This window comes from Zalophus californianus, chromosome 12 (genome assembly GCF_009762305.2).
Source record: "Zalophus californianus isolate mZalCal1 chromosome 12, mZalCal1.pri.v2, whole genome shotgun sequence".
Lineage (NCBI taxonomy): Eukaryota > Metazoa > Chordata > Mammalia > Carnivora > Otariidae > Zalophus > Zalophus californianus.
The window spans coordinates 82,812,725-82,829,153 of NC_045606.1; the positions used below are offsets into that span (position 1 = coordinate 82,812,725).

Consider the following 16,429-nt stretch of genomic DNA (forward strand, 5'->3'; position numbering starts at 1 on the left):
ACTCCTCACAACCCAGTTCCGGTGGCTGAGCACTGGAAGCCGGGTTCTGGGCGCGCCAGAGCAGACCCCCATCCTGGGTGGGGGCGCGGGCTGCACGGTGGGCAGGCTCCCTCTAGCCCGGGTCCGTCGGGCCGGCCGCGCGGGCCTCGCCGTCGGTGCGCCTCCGCCTCGTCGAGGGCGCGCCGTCCGAGCTCTCAGCGGGCTCAGAGGAGCTCCTCACCGCCACCCTGGCCCCGAGAGGTCGATCCCGGCATCGCGGCAGTGCCGAGAGCCTCGGGCGGGACCGCCAGTACTTGCCGCCCCCGCCAGCCGCCCTCCAGCCTTTCGGGCTGTCCCCGAGGGCAAACACTTAGCTGCCGGCGCCGCGGAGGCCCTCCCTCGAGGCCCCTGCCCCTCCGCCGGCCGGCCGGACGCTGTCCCACGCTGCCCGGCAGGGCGGGGCGGGAGCTGGAGTTTCGGGTGCGCCCGGGCCTGCCAGCCCGTTGCGCAAGTTGTGCTCGGGCGGCTATAAGAGGGGCGGGCAGGCATGGAGCCCCGGAGGAATCGCGGTGCCAGCAGCTGCGAGGTAAGGCCCGGGCACGCTCCTTTTTCCTTCTCCGCTGGTCTTTCTTGGCCAGCCACCACCCCACCCCACCCCACCCTGAACGCCGGGGAAACTGAGGCGGGCGAGGGGCAGGACAGACGGCTTGGTTCTGGACTATGGCGGCTTTGTACCAGAGTTCAAACGGGAGGGAAGGCGGCGGGGGAGACCTGGATTCGGGGCCGGGCTGTGCCAGTGCCCACGGAGCAGGAATCTGTGCCATGGAGCCAGCCAGGGTCCCCGGAGACTGTCAGAGCCGCCAGCGCAGCTGCTGAGATGCTTTGGAAATTGCCTTGAGCACATCCCCGAAGATCAGGGTACCCTGTCCCCCTCGGAAGGGGATAGAGTCGGGGGTGCTGGGGGTTCGGGCAGGAGCGTTCGGTTTCTGGGAACTAGCTTTGCGCTGCGGCTAAGAATTGCGGCATCATTTTCCAGTGGGGGTGTTCATCTCTGATGTGTGAATGCAAGGATCTGTATAAGGCCAAAGCCTAGGAACAGGACCACTGTGGGGTAGAGGTGGAGGGAAAACTGTCAGGAAGAACCCAAATATCTCGGAGAAATTCTGCCGAGTCTCACACGTCTGGCCTCAAAGCCAAGCAAATTGCCTTCTTGACAATGGAAGAAATTGGGGTTTTCTGAGCTAACAGAGCAGCGGGTCGCAGAAAGGCCTACTGCATGTTTCTCACTGTTACCAGCTCTCTTGTCAATACCACAAATACCCACTGTTGGCAGTTAGGCCCCAGGCAGAGTCTGCCTTCTCTCCGGGCCTGGTTTACATTGCATTGTGGGTGTGGTTGCCTTTACCTACCCGTTTCTACAATTGCAAGATGGTGGCATTTTGGAATTGTGAATCCTTAGGTACAGCTAGATCCAAGAGGAGTGGACTGGTTGTCCTTTGAGAATGGCAGTTTTGGAGAGGGTGAGATGATTGATTTCTGCTAGAAGGGTCTTCAGGGTGGGCGGGGCAGAGGGCAGCTACTTGCAGGCACCAACCTAGGAGCACCAGCTCCATGACTCCCCGTTGTAGGAACCGGGAAGTTTGCTCTGTAGCGTTCTGAGGTGGGCAGCAGTCAGCTGGGACTGGTGGGAGAGAGGGTACCCAATCTGTTTCCCACCAGGCTGGTCTACAGAATCATAGTCGCTGCCATTCCCATGTGCCCAGGAGCAGAGATGCCATGCGGATCATTTCTCTCATTTAGGTAGGGGGAGAAGGCAAGAGAAAAACAGTGGATGTTTTTAGGTTCTTCCCTTTTCTAGCAATTGAGGACATTGGGCTGAGGGGAACGTGTCCATGTTGGCCAAAGGAGCGTCCTTCTCATATTTTGTACATCTTATGCCCAAAATAACTCTTCTTGGTATTTGGGGGAAATATTCCACCCCCCCCCCCATTCCAGGAAATGGCTCCAAGTACCAAGGACAGAGCCAGGGAGATTGCAATGAATTCCTGCCTTTCAGCCCCAGGCGGATGCCTCTCGTGTCTGAGTGGCCTGTGCAGGGTGTGGAGGTGGCCACTTGGGAGAGCTCTCCTTGCAGAACCCAGGTCATTGTCCCCTGCTCCAGCCTAGATGCCACCCGTAGGAACGTGGGAGTTGGGGAGAGAGAAGGGGCTTCAGGGAAGTAGAGTCCTTGTGGGGTGTGCATCCTTGAACAGCATGCATGTGATTGCAAGGAAAAGCAAGCCAAATTGTCCTGCAATTGTCCGGTCAATCAGGAGGCTCTGTCCTCCCCAGCAGTAGGATTCTGTGGTAGCAGCTCCATCCTGGCCTGCCAGCCCGGAGCCTTGAAATTCTTCTTTGTCCACACAGTTGTCTCAGAGAAAAAGAAAGAGGTTGTTTTTGCTGGGAAACAACACACCTGATGCCTGGGCTCAGGGAATTCTTTGCGCTTATTCCATGTGTGACAACAGATGTGCCTTCCTTCTCAGCAAACTGCATTTTACAGTCTTTCCTGCCCAGTTTGTCAGCTCCCCCAAACCAGATGCGTGATCCATGTCAATGCTGACATCTCACTGATTTCATTGAAGATCTCATCCCCATCGGTGTGCGCATTGTGTTTGTACTCTGGGGTGCATGGGGCTGGGGAGGAGTGCAAAGGCGGGGTGGGGGGAAGCCACAGAGAGGAGGGGGAGAGGTCTCTAAGAAGCACAGGAGGCCCAGAGCAAGCAGCTGGAGCCCGGCTGATGAATAGGACTAAGGCAGTGAGCACCTGGGACCACCATCAGGATGGAGCAGAACTGGGGAAGCTGAAAGGAATGGGGACCCACAGGGTGCTGGAGGACACACCTGAGGTGCAGGAAGCCAACCAAGGTCCCTGTTAAAGGGAAATCTGGAAGCCAAAGTGTTTTCTGCCTTCATTAAGAAAGTTTCCCAGGGATTCCGGCTGGGCAAAAGGGAGTTCTACAATGTGACTTTGAGACTGTGGCAGGTGAACCATGATAGAGGTAGGTTAACCTGGTTAGACAATGAAGGTCAGAGATGGGAAACATTTTATTTATTCTTTCAACAAATATTCATGAGTACCTGCTCTGTGCCAGGCCCTTGGGAGATGCTGGAACAAATAGCATGTCCATGCCTCCTGCACCTGGCAGACAGTGCTAATTGATCGAGGCACCCTCCCCTCTGAGGCTGGACGGAGCTTCAGGTTCCTCATCCGCACAGTGTGCCAGGGAGCCGTGGAAAGTTGATCAGAGTTGACACTGGAATTGAAACCTATTTGTTATCCATGATGGGGATCAGATCTAAGGGTGGTTTGTGATGAGTAGGAAGAATGTAACCCCCACACCCCCACTCTGGCTGCTGGTTAAGTGTGTTAACATTTCTCAGACAAGCCTCTTGGTTGCAAAGAAGATAAAACCACTCATGCTAGCTCAGTGTTTCAAACAATATATTGCAACCAACATTGAAAAAACAGAACTCCTAAGAATGCAGCACTCATCGTAAGGGTGAGTTTGATTTCTTGACCCTCATTCCTCTTACATGTGTTTATCTATATCTAAAAATATATTCAGAGAGTTGAAACATACTCAAGTGAGTATATGTGGAAGAGTATCTCACAGTGGAGGCTAAGGACAGGGAGGACCCAGAACCACCCAGGTCAGGAACCAGAAAGGTCAGGAAGGAGCACAGCCACTGACTGTAACCCACCAGTTACAGGATGAACTCTGGTCTTTCTAGGCTATTCCATGCACATGAGGGCAACCACAGCTACCCTGGAGCTTCTGAGCCCTCAGCAGAGACAAACTGGGCTCTCTGAAGCCCTACTTTTAATTCCTGGGAGAGATGCTAATTTATGACCTAATCAGGGTTTGGAGGAGGAAGAGATAAGGAAAGGGAGGAGAAGAGTATTCTCGGTCTTTTGCCTACCACTGGGCATGCAGACATGGCCTCCGGGACCACCTGTGTGTGTGTGTGTGTGTGTGTGCGTGTGTGTGTGTGTGTGTGTGTGTGTGTGTGTGTGTGTGCGCGCGCGCGCGCGTGCTCAGAATAGGACAGATCCCCCACGAGGTGGAATCAAGCCTGGGACATTCTAGCTCTCTAGCCTCACACGCTCTACCCTTCTGCCATATTGAATTCTCCTAAACCCACCATAGTTTTCCCCAATTCCACACTGCCGCCTAGGTCTGGAATGCCCTACTTGCCCTCTTGGGGAACTCCTGTCTTTAAGGTCTCAGTTCAAATACTGCCTCGTTTACAAGGCTGTCCTCACCTCCCTAGAGTTACCACCTTCCTCTGTGCTCCCCAGATTCTATGCTCCTTCCCTCATAACCTTGATGGGGTTGTGTTAAAATGAGTTATTTTCGCTTCTGTTTGTTCCACTGGATTCTGAGGAGCTTGAATGACCAAGATCTGGTTTTCCCTGTCTCTATTCATCCTTTGTTTTTTTCCCTGTCCCCAAGTTCCTTCCAACTTGGAATTATGGAGAAAGGAAGGAAAGGAGGAGAAGGAAAGGATGGGAGGAGCCCGCAGGAGGAATTTCTGCAGGGAGAGGCTTAGACCATCCAAAGCTTTTCCCTCATAATTAACAGCAAATACCACATTATCTGAATTTAATTCATACTAGCACACCGAGGCTTACTGAAAAGGGGGTATAGAAATCCCAATGGCTGGAGAAGAGAAGAAGGAAGAGAGAAGTGTGTGCTGGGTTCCTGCTAACCTCTGGCACTTTCAACCAGGAGAAGACATGTGATGTTGGACACCTCAAGGCTAGCAGCCTTCACCAGCAAATGCTTCTGTGTCCCTAAGCTCTCCCCACCCTCCGGCTCCCCACCACCACTGCTATCATCAGAAGGCTGTAGGCAGCCCTGACCTTGGCCCAGCAAACCTTTCAGCCTGGATCTGGAGAAGCATCCCCCTATCTTGACAGAGAGGTTCCAGAGGTTCCCCTAGGACCAGAGTGGAGGTGAAGGAGGTCACATCTGGAGGCCACCAGCTTCTTGGGGAAATAGGAGGTGAGCTTGTCTGTGGAGAAGGCAGAGGTGGGAGGCCCCCATAGAAGTGGGACAGGGTTGGGGAGGGGGGTCAGCTAAGGATGAATAGAGCTGGGGCCAGCATGCAGGCCCCACGTGAACTCAGGGAGTAGGATGTGGTCGGATGGAAGGTGTGGTTATAGGAGCCTCTCTTGCTGGCCTTGGAACTGTTTTCTGTGGTGGTATTTCCTTTTCTAGTGCTGCCCTGGGAGCACTGGTTTTTCTCTTTTCTTCTCCAGTGCACCCATGGCAGGGGATGCAGGTAGAGATGACGGGGGGTGTCAGGGTCTTAATTAAAGGAGAGGGAAGGCAGCAGGAGGCAAAAGCTAGTGAACAGGAGGGCCAGAGGGTGAGGGTGAGCAGAGGGGTGGGGGCAGGGAGCAGCAGAGTGAAGGGGAGGCCTTGGCCAGTGTGCATACGGCCCATTGGCCACACCTCCCCCGACGGTGCCCATCTCCCTCCCCAGGATCTACTTAAATAATGGGCAGAGAGAAACAAAAGAGACAGGATGTTGTATCAACATTTCAGTGGTTCATCTTTTAACCCTCAAAAAATGACAGCTCCTAAATGTTCAAAACCATTTTGGAAACTTTTAGAGAGGAAAGGTTTTGCCGCCTAGGCAGCTGGCTGACAATTGCCTCTCCTCCCTGTTCCTCCCACCTCAGCTCTCTCCATCTGGGCACTCCTGGGTCTACATCTGCAGCCCTGTTTTTCTGAATGTGACTGCCAATCCCAACTGTCAGCTGGATGGGTCCACCTGAGGTCCCACCAGTTGCAAACAGCAAATCAGAGGCATTGCAACGCCCTCCCTGTGCCTCTGCCAATTTCCATCTCTATCCTTCTTGTCACCTGGGCTGAAAGCATTAGCCTGGGAACAGTCAGAGCTCCTCACTTCCGCAAAAGAAACCTAGCCTCCCTATGTGGTACTCGGGGCCCAATCCCACCCTACCTCCTGGCCCATCAACCCCATGCCGGCTGTGAGCCCCTGTGTCCTGAGTTCACAGGTATTTTTCAGCCTCTGAGCCCTCGGCTGGACTGCTCCTCTCCTCCATCTTCACAAACCCAATTCCTCCTGATTTTTACGGCCCTTATCAAATGCCACCTCCTCCAAGACACCTCCTCGATTCCTTAGCTGGAAATAGTGGTGATAACAGCTCCTGTGTATTGGGGTTGGCCATAGGCCAAGCAAAGAGCTAGCGCTTTATATACATTACCTCATTTCATCCACAGAACAGCCTCAGGTGGGAATTAGTTTGTATCATTCCCATTTTATAGCTAAGAACAATGGTCTGAGAGAGTTTGGCAGACTTGTCCAAGGTCCTGTACTCCAACTCAAGCAGAGTTCTGCTGAACTCCAGAGTTCATAATTTTACACATGTCTCCCTCCTGTGAATTACCCTGGGCATGCTGTCTGTTTAAACATCCCTCCTAAAAAAAAAAAAAAAAAAAAAAAAAGCAAAAAAACTTTTACATTCTTCCTGGAGTTAGAGCTAATTATGTAAACTGGTTGTTCAAGAGCACAGTTTTGTTCTTTAGTTTTATCTCTAAGAAATAATATATGTTAATAGTTGACAACATTAAATACTGTGGTATCTTCCCTGGGCTTTGGGGAAACCCAGCCGTCTTCATCCCCATCCCTCCCTAGTCCTGATGCCCCTTCCTGTGGTTCCATGTCCTTTTTGTCTTTGTACCTGGCCCATGGTGGGCGATCAATACACGTCAGCTGTCAACCATCTGCTATCCACTGAGTAACCATTACGTGTCAGGGGCTGTGCTTAGTGAAGTTGTTGTTGCTGTCTTGAATTATCCCTGCCCTCTCTAGTCCCTAAACTCTGCTCTTACCGGCCATCTGCACCACCTTCTTGGGCCACAGCCAGTCCCCACCCAGGTACTGACACTCAGGGGAACCCAGGAACACTTGACATCCACTCTGTCCTGATGCCCATGTCCAGGTGTATGAATCAGCTAGCATTAAGTTTGGTTGCATTTAGCAGAGACCCCAAATAACAGTGGCTTAACCGAGACAGAGGATATGTCTCACACGTGCAGCACAAGTCCAGGCATGGGCAGTCTGAGGCCAGTATGTCACCTCGGCTCCCCATTCCACCATTTGTAAGGTGAGGCTCTCCTCCTCATGATTCAAGATGGCGCCAGAGCCCTGGCTACTGCGTCCGCAATCCAGGCATGGGATGGAGGGAGGGATGTAAGAGGAAAAGGCAAAGGCACACAACCCAAGAGCTGCCACACAGCACCCATGCTGATATTTAATTGGCCTCGCTTTAGTAGCATAGCCAAACCTAGTTGGGGGAAGCTGAGAAGTGTAGTACTTATTCTGGATGGCACATCACCATCTAAACTTGGATATTCTATTACTGGGGAAGAAGGGAAGAATAGATATTGGAGATAACTAGCAGCCTCTATTAAAAGGATTCGGTGTGTTGATGTATTTGTGTGTGTGTGCATATGCTGTGTGTTATGTATGTGAGCACACATGTTGTGTTGCGTATGTTGGTGGGCCATGTTCTCTCCACCACTTTGATCTCAGATGGACTTGTTATGGGTTATCTACGGAGCTCCCCTAAATCTGGCTCCTCCTCTTAGGCAAATTTAGCTGCAGCTTCTCAATTCCACATTTCAAGGAACTACAGTGTATTTTCTGTATCCACTGAAGCATATTATCAGTGGTGATAGAGGGGCTTGTAAAACTGTTTTCCCATTCAGGTGTTACAAGGTGGCCATTATGCGAGAGTGACTATGACCAGAGTTAATCTGGTAATAAGTTCTCCCGGGAAGGAGGGTGTCATTACACTAGAATCCTAGAAATCTTGTGCTGCAGGGGGAGCACCCAGAAATGCCAGGCACCCTGTGGAGATGGCCCAGGGGAGGCAGCGGGCCAAATGCTAGATTCAGGGTTGGCTACAGGCAGTGGTAGCCCAGTGTTTCAGGCCCTGCCCAGTAATCACACAATTCCCAGATGGCTGACCTCTCCCCCACCCACCCACCCTTCGGTACACACACATGCACAATACGCCGGGGCTTGACAGGTCCATCTCATTTGCCCTTTTCAACCAGGTGGTGTTATTTTTTCCGTTTTACTCACGGGAACGGATGCTGTAGGGAAGTTAAGTATTTGCCCAGGGGCTCACTGACACCCTGGGACCGAACCACTATACCTTCCACCTTTGCTAGGGTTTCATGGAACCATACTGGGGATTAGCGCTATTTAACTCCGTCCCACAAACATTTGGTGGAAATGTTTACTCATGTAATCAGGAGTTAATAGAGGGAGCTTTGACTTTTTAAGAGAGAAAGCAAGCACAGAAACACCTGAAGTGCCCCCTCCTGAATTACTCAGGATTTTTCATATTCAAAGTTGATACGGGGGTACAATCTCATAGCTTCATCCTAGAGCAGGGTGTTTGTTTCCAAGGACCGTGGTCCGAGGTGGTACCTTGGTTGAGCATTGGGGTGGTTTGTAATTTGGGGCTCTCCTCAAAGGCTGGGGAAACTGTGGGGTGGGGAGAAAGCACCCCAGCATCTCTGGGTTAAGCAGAACCCTGACTCAGCCACTCACCTGTTTGACTTTGAGCAAGTTAGTGCATCTTCTCGACCCTCGGTTTCCTCCTTCTATAAAATTCAGATTAAAAGCATACCTTTGATCGAGCATGATAAATAATATATAAACAGACCGTTTATTTCTATTATATTGCCAGAATATGAATCATACTAATATTGCCACCTGTGGATAGAAAATGTATTATGTGTTGTTATCAAGACCCAGATGAGGCAGAACATAAAAAACAGGGATTAACTTTTTTGCCTTTTCCGGAACCTTCATGCTAATATTTACTTGCATTTGATTATCATTTCAGGCTCATGCACACAACATGGATCACAGTCTCGCATACATTTAACCGTATTACCTTTTGTCTTATCTATCTCATTAAAACTTTGCTGCTTACTCAAGGATCTGCATATTATTAATATTAGAACTCATTGTTCCATGACTTTGAAAGTGTCAGTCATTCTGGATGAACATGTTATATAGTCTCTCCTGCCTCCATGCCTTTATTTTATTTTTTTAAAGATTTTATTTATTTATTTATTTGTCAGAGAGAGAGAGCACACAAGCAGGGGGAGCAGCTGAGGGAAAGGAAGAAGCAGGCTCCCCGCTGAGCAAGGAGCCCGATGCGGGGCTCGATCCCAGGAGCCTGGGATCATGACCTGAGCTGGAGGCAGATGCTTAACCGACCGAGCCACCCAGGCACCCCTGCCTCCATTCCTTTAAACCAGCTGTTTTCTGGCCACTTGTGGCAACCACTTTCCATTCTCACTAATGCCTACTGGGTCTTTAATACCCAGCTCAGGTGACACCTCTTCGAGGGATCCCCTTTTGTACTCCCGTGGTATCTTGCACTCATCCTTCTCAAAAAGTTTGCTCTTCCTGTATTGGAATGGCCTGCAGACCTGTTTATCTCTCCTATGAAAGCATAAGCAACTCAAGAGTAGAGAACACCTGTTGTTCACGATTGTATCCTTGGTGCCCGGCTCTGTATCTGACACATTAACAGACCTTCCACCAGGGCTGGGTGCATTCAGGCTCCCGGTGGGAGAGAAAGGAAGTAATAAAGCCAGTGATAAATGCCATCACAGAGGCATCAGCGGCCGCCATGGGAGAGTAATGGAGAGGACAGGTAACATCATCTCTAGTAATAAGGATAATAATAGAGTACATTTCACAATACCCTTAAAGCTCTTGCACGTGCATTGTCTCATTTGATTCTCATAAAAGTCAAGAGATAGGTATATTGCAGGAGATGCGGGTGGGGTTTTTAGTGGTTATGTGATATACTTTGTGTCAGGCCGCTATTAAATGGCTGGGTTCAGACCAGACTTTAAAAGCCCATTCTCTTCTTCCCAGCATGCAATAAAGTCCTGTCATCACCACGACGTCCATTTGCTCCTGCCTTGGCTTACTGCTCTGTGGTCCATCCCACACCACTTCGTAGATTAATTGCTCAGGCCCTGCCTCCCCGAGGAAATGCATTTCATTAATGTAATTCTAGATAACAAATTGTCTCTGACACTGAGGGGATGATTGCTATGGCAGAAGGCAAGTTTCAATTTTATACACATCAGATAATGTGGTTAGTAACAGGGCGTCTGGGTGTTTTTTCTGAGATACCAGAGACTTGCTATGTGTGGCTCCTTCTGTTTTCAGGCCCAAGAAGCACATCCTGGGAAGGAAGATGCGTTGCGGACCCCTGTGCCAATTCCTGTGGCTTTGGCCCTATCTGTGGTATATTGAAGCTGTGCCCATCCAAAAAGTGCAGGATGACACCAAAACCCTCATCAAGACGATTGTCACCAGGATCAATGACATTTCACACACGGTAGGGAGGGTCTGAGAAGACAAAATAGAGCTGTGACCAGCCTATGGGGAAACCAGGACCTCAGACGTTAGCCAAGGCCTGTGCAGCCCCATGTAGGGGCCATGGCAGCCTCGGTTCCTCCCTCCTGCACGAGCAGAGCTGCCTTTCCTCTTCCTCTCCCCTCTGCCTCCCACGTCCTCCCTCTCCTTCCTCTCTGATGGGAATCCTAGTGCCTAGGACCAGAGGGAGCCATAAAGCTCCTGTGTCCCACTGGCAGATGACCAGAACCCCAGCTGCATCCCCTCTGGGCCTCTGTCACATCGCTTAAATGTGCTTATCATTGGACATTCTTTTTTTTTATGATTTTATTTATTTATTTGAGAGAGAGAGAGAGCAGAGCTAGAGAGAGCACAAGTGGGAGGCGGAGAGGCAGAGGGAGAAGCAGGCTTCCTGCTGAGCAGGGAGCCCGATGCGGGGCTCGATCCCAGGACCCTGGGATCCTGACCTGAGCCAAAGGCAGACACTTAACGGACTGAGCCACCCAGGCGCCCCGCATTGGGCATTCTTCCTAGCTGAACTCTGGCCTTGTGAAGCTTCTCCCTGTTACTGCAAGTCCTGGGGTCCACAGGCCTAGACCTTCAGCCATTTCCTAGATGAGGGCTGTATTTGGAATTAGGAAGACCGAATGTGAATCTTCACACTTCTGTTCTCTCTGTAAAATCTTAAGCTAGTTCCTCAGTGTCTTGAAGCCTTGGTTTCCGCAGCTAGATAGTGGGACTATCATAAGGGATTTCACAAGGTTGTTATGAGATTCAATTAGACAAAGCAAGTGATCCACCTGCCCCCCCCCGGCCCCCAACAGAGCCAGAACACAGCATGCCCTCATTAAAGGTTTTTAGCTGTGGTTTTTGGTAGCCCCGAGTCTTAAAAGCCTGCTTGCTCCCCCAGCATGGAGCAATCTAGAAACTTCCACATCTCCTGCCTGCTATGCATGTCTGACAGTGGCCTTGGGTAGCCAGGGAGAAGTTAGGTGGCCAGAAGCAGGGACAGCTCAGAACTAGATAGAGTTTTGGGCATTTTATAGAGAGAAACCCAGGAGTCTCCTTGCTTTCACGGGGCCACTCAGGATAGATCCAGAGTGTCCCAGCTTGGGTGGTGCCGAGAGTGAGTGTCACAGGCAGTGGGGAAAGGGAGAGCCCCTCCTGTTAACCAGCGTTACTGGAGCCAAAGAGTGAGGTGGGACACTTTTGGCGGCGGGGGGGGGGGGGGGGGGGGGGGTGGCGTCCAGCCTTGATCCCTGAGGGGTGGGAGGCCTTGGAGAACCTGACTGGGAGGGAGGAGTCCTCTGGCGGGTGGAAGCAGGGGAGGATGGCTGGGGGAGGGGCGCTTCAGGAGGACCTCAGTGCCTGGGAAAGAGACTTAACTAAGTAGAAATCGGGCCCCATGGCTGGTTCCACAGCAGAGGCCATTTAGAGGAGGGAACAACCTGCGAAGATCGGTCTGGAAGGGGAGGGCAGGGTGATTTGGGAAGGGCAGGAAGACAGAAGTCCAGGAGACCAGCTTGCAAGCTTGGCAGCCCCGGAGCCCAAGAAACAAGGGCCTGGGCCAGGGTGGTGAGTGGGACCCGAGGAAAGCAAGAGAGCGGACCTCCACACTCACGGGAGACGCCGAGGCCTTGCAGAACCGACTTCTCTGAGATCCTGCTCTCCCTTTTCCTCTCTCCCGGCAGGCTGTCTCCTCCAAACAGAGGGTTGCTGGTCTAGACTTCATTCCTGGGCTCCACCCGGTCCTGAGTCTGTCCGGGATGGACCAGACGTTGGCCATCTACCAACAGATCCTCGCCAGTCTGCATTCCAGAAATGTGGGCCAAATATCTAACGACCTGGAGAACCTCCGGGACCTTCTCCACCTGCTGGCCTCCTCCAAGACCTGCCCCTTGCCCCGGGCCAGGGGCCTGGAGAGCTTCGAGAGCCTGGGCAGTGTCCTAGAAGGCTCACTGTACTCCACGGAGGTGGTGGCCCTGAGCAGGCTGCAGGCAGCCCTCCAGGACATGCTTTGGCAGCTGGACCTCAGCCCTGGGTGCTGAGGCCTCAAAGGCCTCTCTTCCCAAAGTCGAGGAGAGAGCCCTGGGCTTCTGGGTGTCTCCAGGAGCGAGCCTGTGTGGGTGTCCTTTATCCAGACCCCGGGCCATTTCTCTCTCACACCTCGGCACCACTTTTCCAAAGGCATAAGCCTCCAAGGCACGAAACCAAAGATAGAATGCATGATTCCATGCTCACCAGGAAGGGGGACCCATCCGGCAAACAGTGAACTGGATCTGGGGTTCTCACGAGAGTCTTCCTTCCTGTGCCACCTCCCCGCTCACTGCATGCTTCAGCGTGACCTGGGGTGATTTCAGGAGGCACCCGCCAAGCCTTTGGACCATCAAGTGAGGTTCTGTCTGAGAATTCTGGGAGCACTGTTAAGGCTACATCCACATGGCTGCAAACTCCCAGCAACACATTATTTATTATACCTTTCATTCTGGATGGACTGGAGGCAAGACATCAGCTTTTCCAGGCTCTTTGGGGCTGGCCAGGGCCAGGGATGCTCATTCCAATCCCTTCGATGGGCCTGGCTGAGGCAAACCCATTTCTAGTGACTTGAAGGCTCTCGAGTTAGTTCTTTGGTAACTGACTTTGTTTCTACTGTGACAGATGTGAAATTACAGTGTTTGCAATGGCATTGCCCTGAGCAGATCTCCAAGGACCAGGTTATTTCAAAATAAAAGATGAATTTTGTCATCTGAGATGTATGGATGTGTGCACCTAGAGGTGGGGAATGTGTTAGCAGCAAGGGGAAGGATCCAGAATTTGTTTTCTGAATTACATTTGTGCAATGGGCTCTTCGGATGGGGGAGGGGGTCATTTTCTCATCTCTGCAACTACTTAGTGTGGTTTTCATGAAAAGATGACCCCTTCAGGGGGTTGTGGGGGGTTTTGCCAGCCACCCATGGAGGGAGTGACACTGAAGACTGTTTATTGGGGCAGTTGTGAGCCCTGGCTCCTCCAGTTGCTGGAGAGAGGTCTTTCTTATCGGGGAGTGAGGATCCCTCTCTGGAGACAGCGATCCCCAGAGCAGGGGTCCTTGGTATGGACCTTGGAATGGTCTGGGGATGATCCCACACTGGATTTATAAGCAGTAGCCCTACTTGGGATGTGCCTGCCAAATTGTGGTTCTTATCTGACTGGCTCACCCAAAACAAGACCATGTTTCCCACTCATTTGGGGTGGATTTTTATTCCAGTGGGAAGGTCTGTGGGCTTTAGTGGATGGATGGTCCCAAGACCTGGACCAGCACTGCTGAGTGCCAGACCGCCAGGCCAGGCCTCCAGGAGTGCCCTTCGCACTAGAGGCCATGTTTGGGGGGATGAACAAGGAGGCTTGGGTTTTCCACCATCCTGCCACTGTGGTGAGGCCATCACACTCTAGGTGGTGGATCTGTCCAAGGAAATTTGAATCAAAGCTGTCAACTTTGAGACTGAGCACCTACTTTGTGCTCAGCCCTGATTGGTGCTATGGGCTAGAGAAGCTCACCAAGTACACATTAAAATCCAGTCTAACCCTCAGGGACCTTGCATTATAGATGGTCAAAACTCCACACACCAGCATGCAAAAGCTGGCCTTTCCCCATGGCAACGGGGCAGCCGAACCAGCCGAACCAGCAACCTCCTCAGCAGGCGGGAAATGCTGAGCTGAGGGTGGCAGTGCTCAGGGGCCCACAGGCTAACCCTGCTTGCACTTGGTAGCATTTTTGCTTTGCGGGACACGGCAGCATTTATTACCGTGTAGCCACATCCCTTTGAAGCAGCGTAGCTGACAGTTTAAAAATGAGAACATGACCTAAGACGGTAACAGCAGGCAGGTTGCAGGGCCAAGACTAGATTCAGGCCCTCTGACTCCCAGAGTGTCCCTGGACCCAGGTAATGCTCCCCGGAGATGCCAATAGCGTTGGGCAGGGGAGACCAAGAAGGCTTGCTGGGAGAGAGGAGTTGGAAGTGATTTTGCGGGAGGCAAGGGATGTGAATTGTCTGGAGGGAGGAGGCTGTTTTGTTGGTGCTGAGACACCGGGGTGAAGGTATGTGCAGCCAGTTACAAAGAAAGGCAGACAAAGGAAAGACAGGAGGGAAAGGGACATGCCGAAGAGGCCGTCAGTGGCAAAGAAGTTTGATATCGAAAGGGGTAAGAATCGAAAGTTCTAGAACAGAGAGATTCATGAGATGGGCAGAGTCAGACCCGCTCGAGAATAGGATCTAGGTAATCATTACCACCCAGTCAGGCTGGGATCTTTTAAGCCTTTCACTCACCAAAACCTGGCACCACGGCTCATTCTCAGAGTGTGAAAATTCTAAAATGTAAACGATTGTCTTTTTTTGTAACTTAAAAAAATTTTTGTTGTTGTTAAAAAAAATCCAAATAAATTAACTTTGCCCCTTGGTCTTTGTTTTCTGTCACCCTTTCTGCAGGGGCATTAGAAGAGCTATTTGTGTGTGACAGGGCAAGGCCTGGCTGGCCTCCACCCCTTACTGGGGTCAGCTCTGCCCAGGTTTAGCCACAGCCGGCCACCAGTTAATCAGGCTGAAGGATTCCCCCAAAGCACTGAGCTGGCAAAGGGAGCACATTCGGCACCAGAGTCAGTGTGGGTCTGCAAATCAGCCTTGAGAAGCACCAAATTATTTTTTAAACAAAAAAAAGTAACAACAAAAACCCGCAAGCAAACAATCAACAACATGCAGCCCAACAGCAGACCCAACCAGGGGCACAGACTCTCGAAAAGACAAGACTTATCCTGTTGCAGGCACAGAGCACAATCATCTCTGTGGTGCAGTTAGAACCTGACAGTTTCCACCCAAGTTCTGGGGAGGACTGGGGGCAGGGCGCGGGGGCGGGGGGGTTGTCCATCAAGCAGTCACTTCCATGGGCGATTTCAAAGTATAGTTGACAGCTGCTAACCCATTCCTAAGTACTGGTTTAAGTGGTGGAGGAAAGGGAGACCGAGCTCCTGAAGAAGGGGAAGCCGCAGAGGGCTGGGGGGGGCAGGGGGAGATTTGTCAGCTATGGGTGAAACAGCCTAAGCGGGTCACTTGGCAGCTCAGGGAAGTGGCTGGACTCCGTACCAGTCAAGATTTCTTTAGCTGCAAGAGACAGAAATCCGATGCAAACCAACTTAAATAAAAAAGAGAGAATTTTTGGTCCACATTGCTGAAAAGTCCAGGCCATGGTCCTTCTCTTACAAGACTTTCTTTGCACTCACCCCCCAAGGACCTAGAAAGGTGCCCGTGCCCTGACCCACCCCAGTCTCTGCCAGCCTGAGATGGGTAACAGGGCTCAGGGACGATGTATTTGCCCTTAGTGGCCGTCTGGGACCATTTGAGATGTCTTAGTTCCAAGCAGTCACAAGCCTTAGAAGCCCCCTGCCCCCACCATCCCTAAGTGGCTCTGGAAGTCAGCCCACAGTAACAGGGGTCTCGGAGCAGAGGCCTGAAAATGCCATTCCCTGCTCTGTGAGGTGACTGCCAGGGTCACAGTGGAAGGGCATGTTCTTCAAGTTATCCTTCCAGAACCTTTTCCATCCTTGGGCACTCTCTTGTTCTCCCCTGAGGCACTACTCACATCTCCCAAATAGCTGGCAGACTCTGGCGGCAGCATCTGACCATGTTCAACCTCCAAAGGCAGGACTTTTGCAGAGTCTAGGGAGAAAAAAGTCAGGTCAACCCAGCAGAATATTTCAGAAGACCCCATCCCAGATTTCTGCAGGACATGACCAAAAAAAATTTTACCCTACTTTTCCAAAAACAACATGGAGTGATTCATTCCAGGCTTGTACCAACAGAATCTGAGTCTGGTGCTCTCTGACCAGCAGATCCACCCAGGTTAAGCTCACTGGCATATTGACATCCTCAGCCCTCCCGGGTCCTTGCTCCGAGAACACTCAGACCTGAAGATGGGAGAGTCAAGGATGTAAAGAAGGTAA

At 51.6% G+C, this 16,429-nt stretch overlaps 1 protein-coding gene across 1 annotated transcript; it reads left to right on the plus strand.

Moving 5' to 3' along the window:
* Positions 1–448: 448 nt before the first annotated feature.
* LOC113911436 (leptin) lies at positions 449–14,881 on the plus strand. Its single transcript, XM_027574041.1, has 3 exons — positions 449–565; positions 10,267–10,438; positions 12,147–14,881. Exons 2-3 carry the CDS (start codon positions 10,295–10,297, stop codon positions 12,501–12,503), a joined length of 501 nt encoding a protein of 166 aa, XP_027429842.1. The 5' UTR covers positions 449–565; positions 10,267–10,294; the 3' UTR covers positions 12,504–14,881.
* Positions 14,882–16,429: the final 1,548 nt, after the last annotated feature.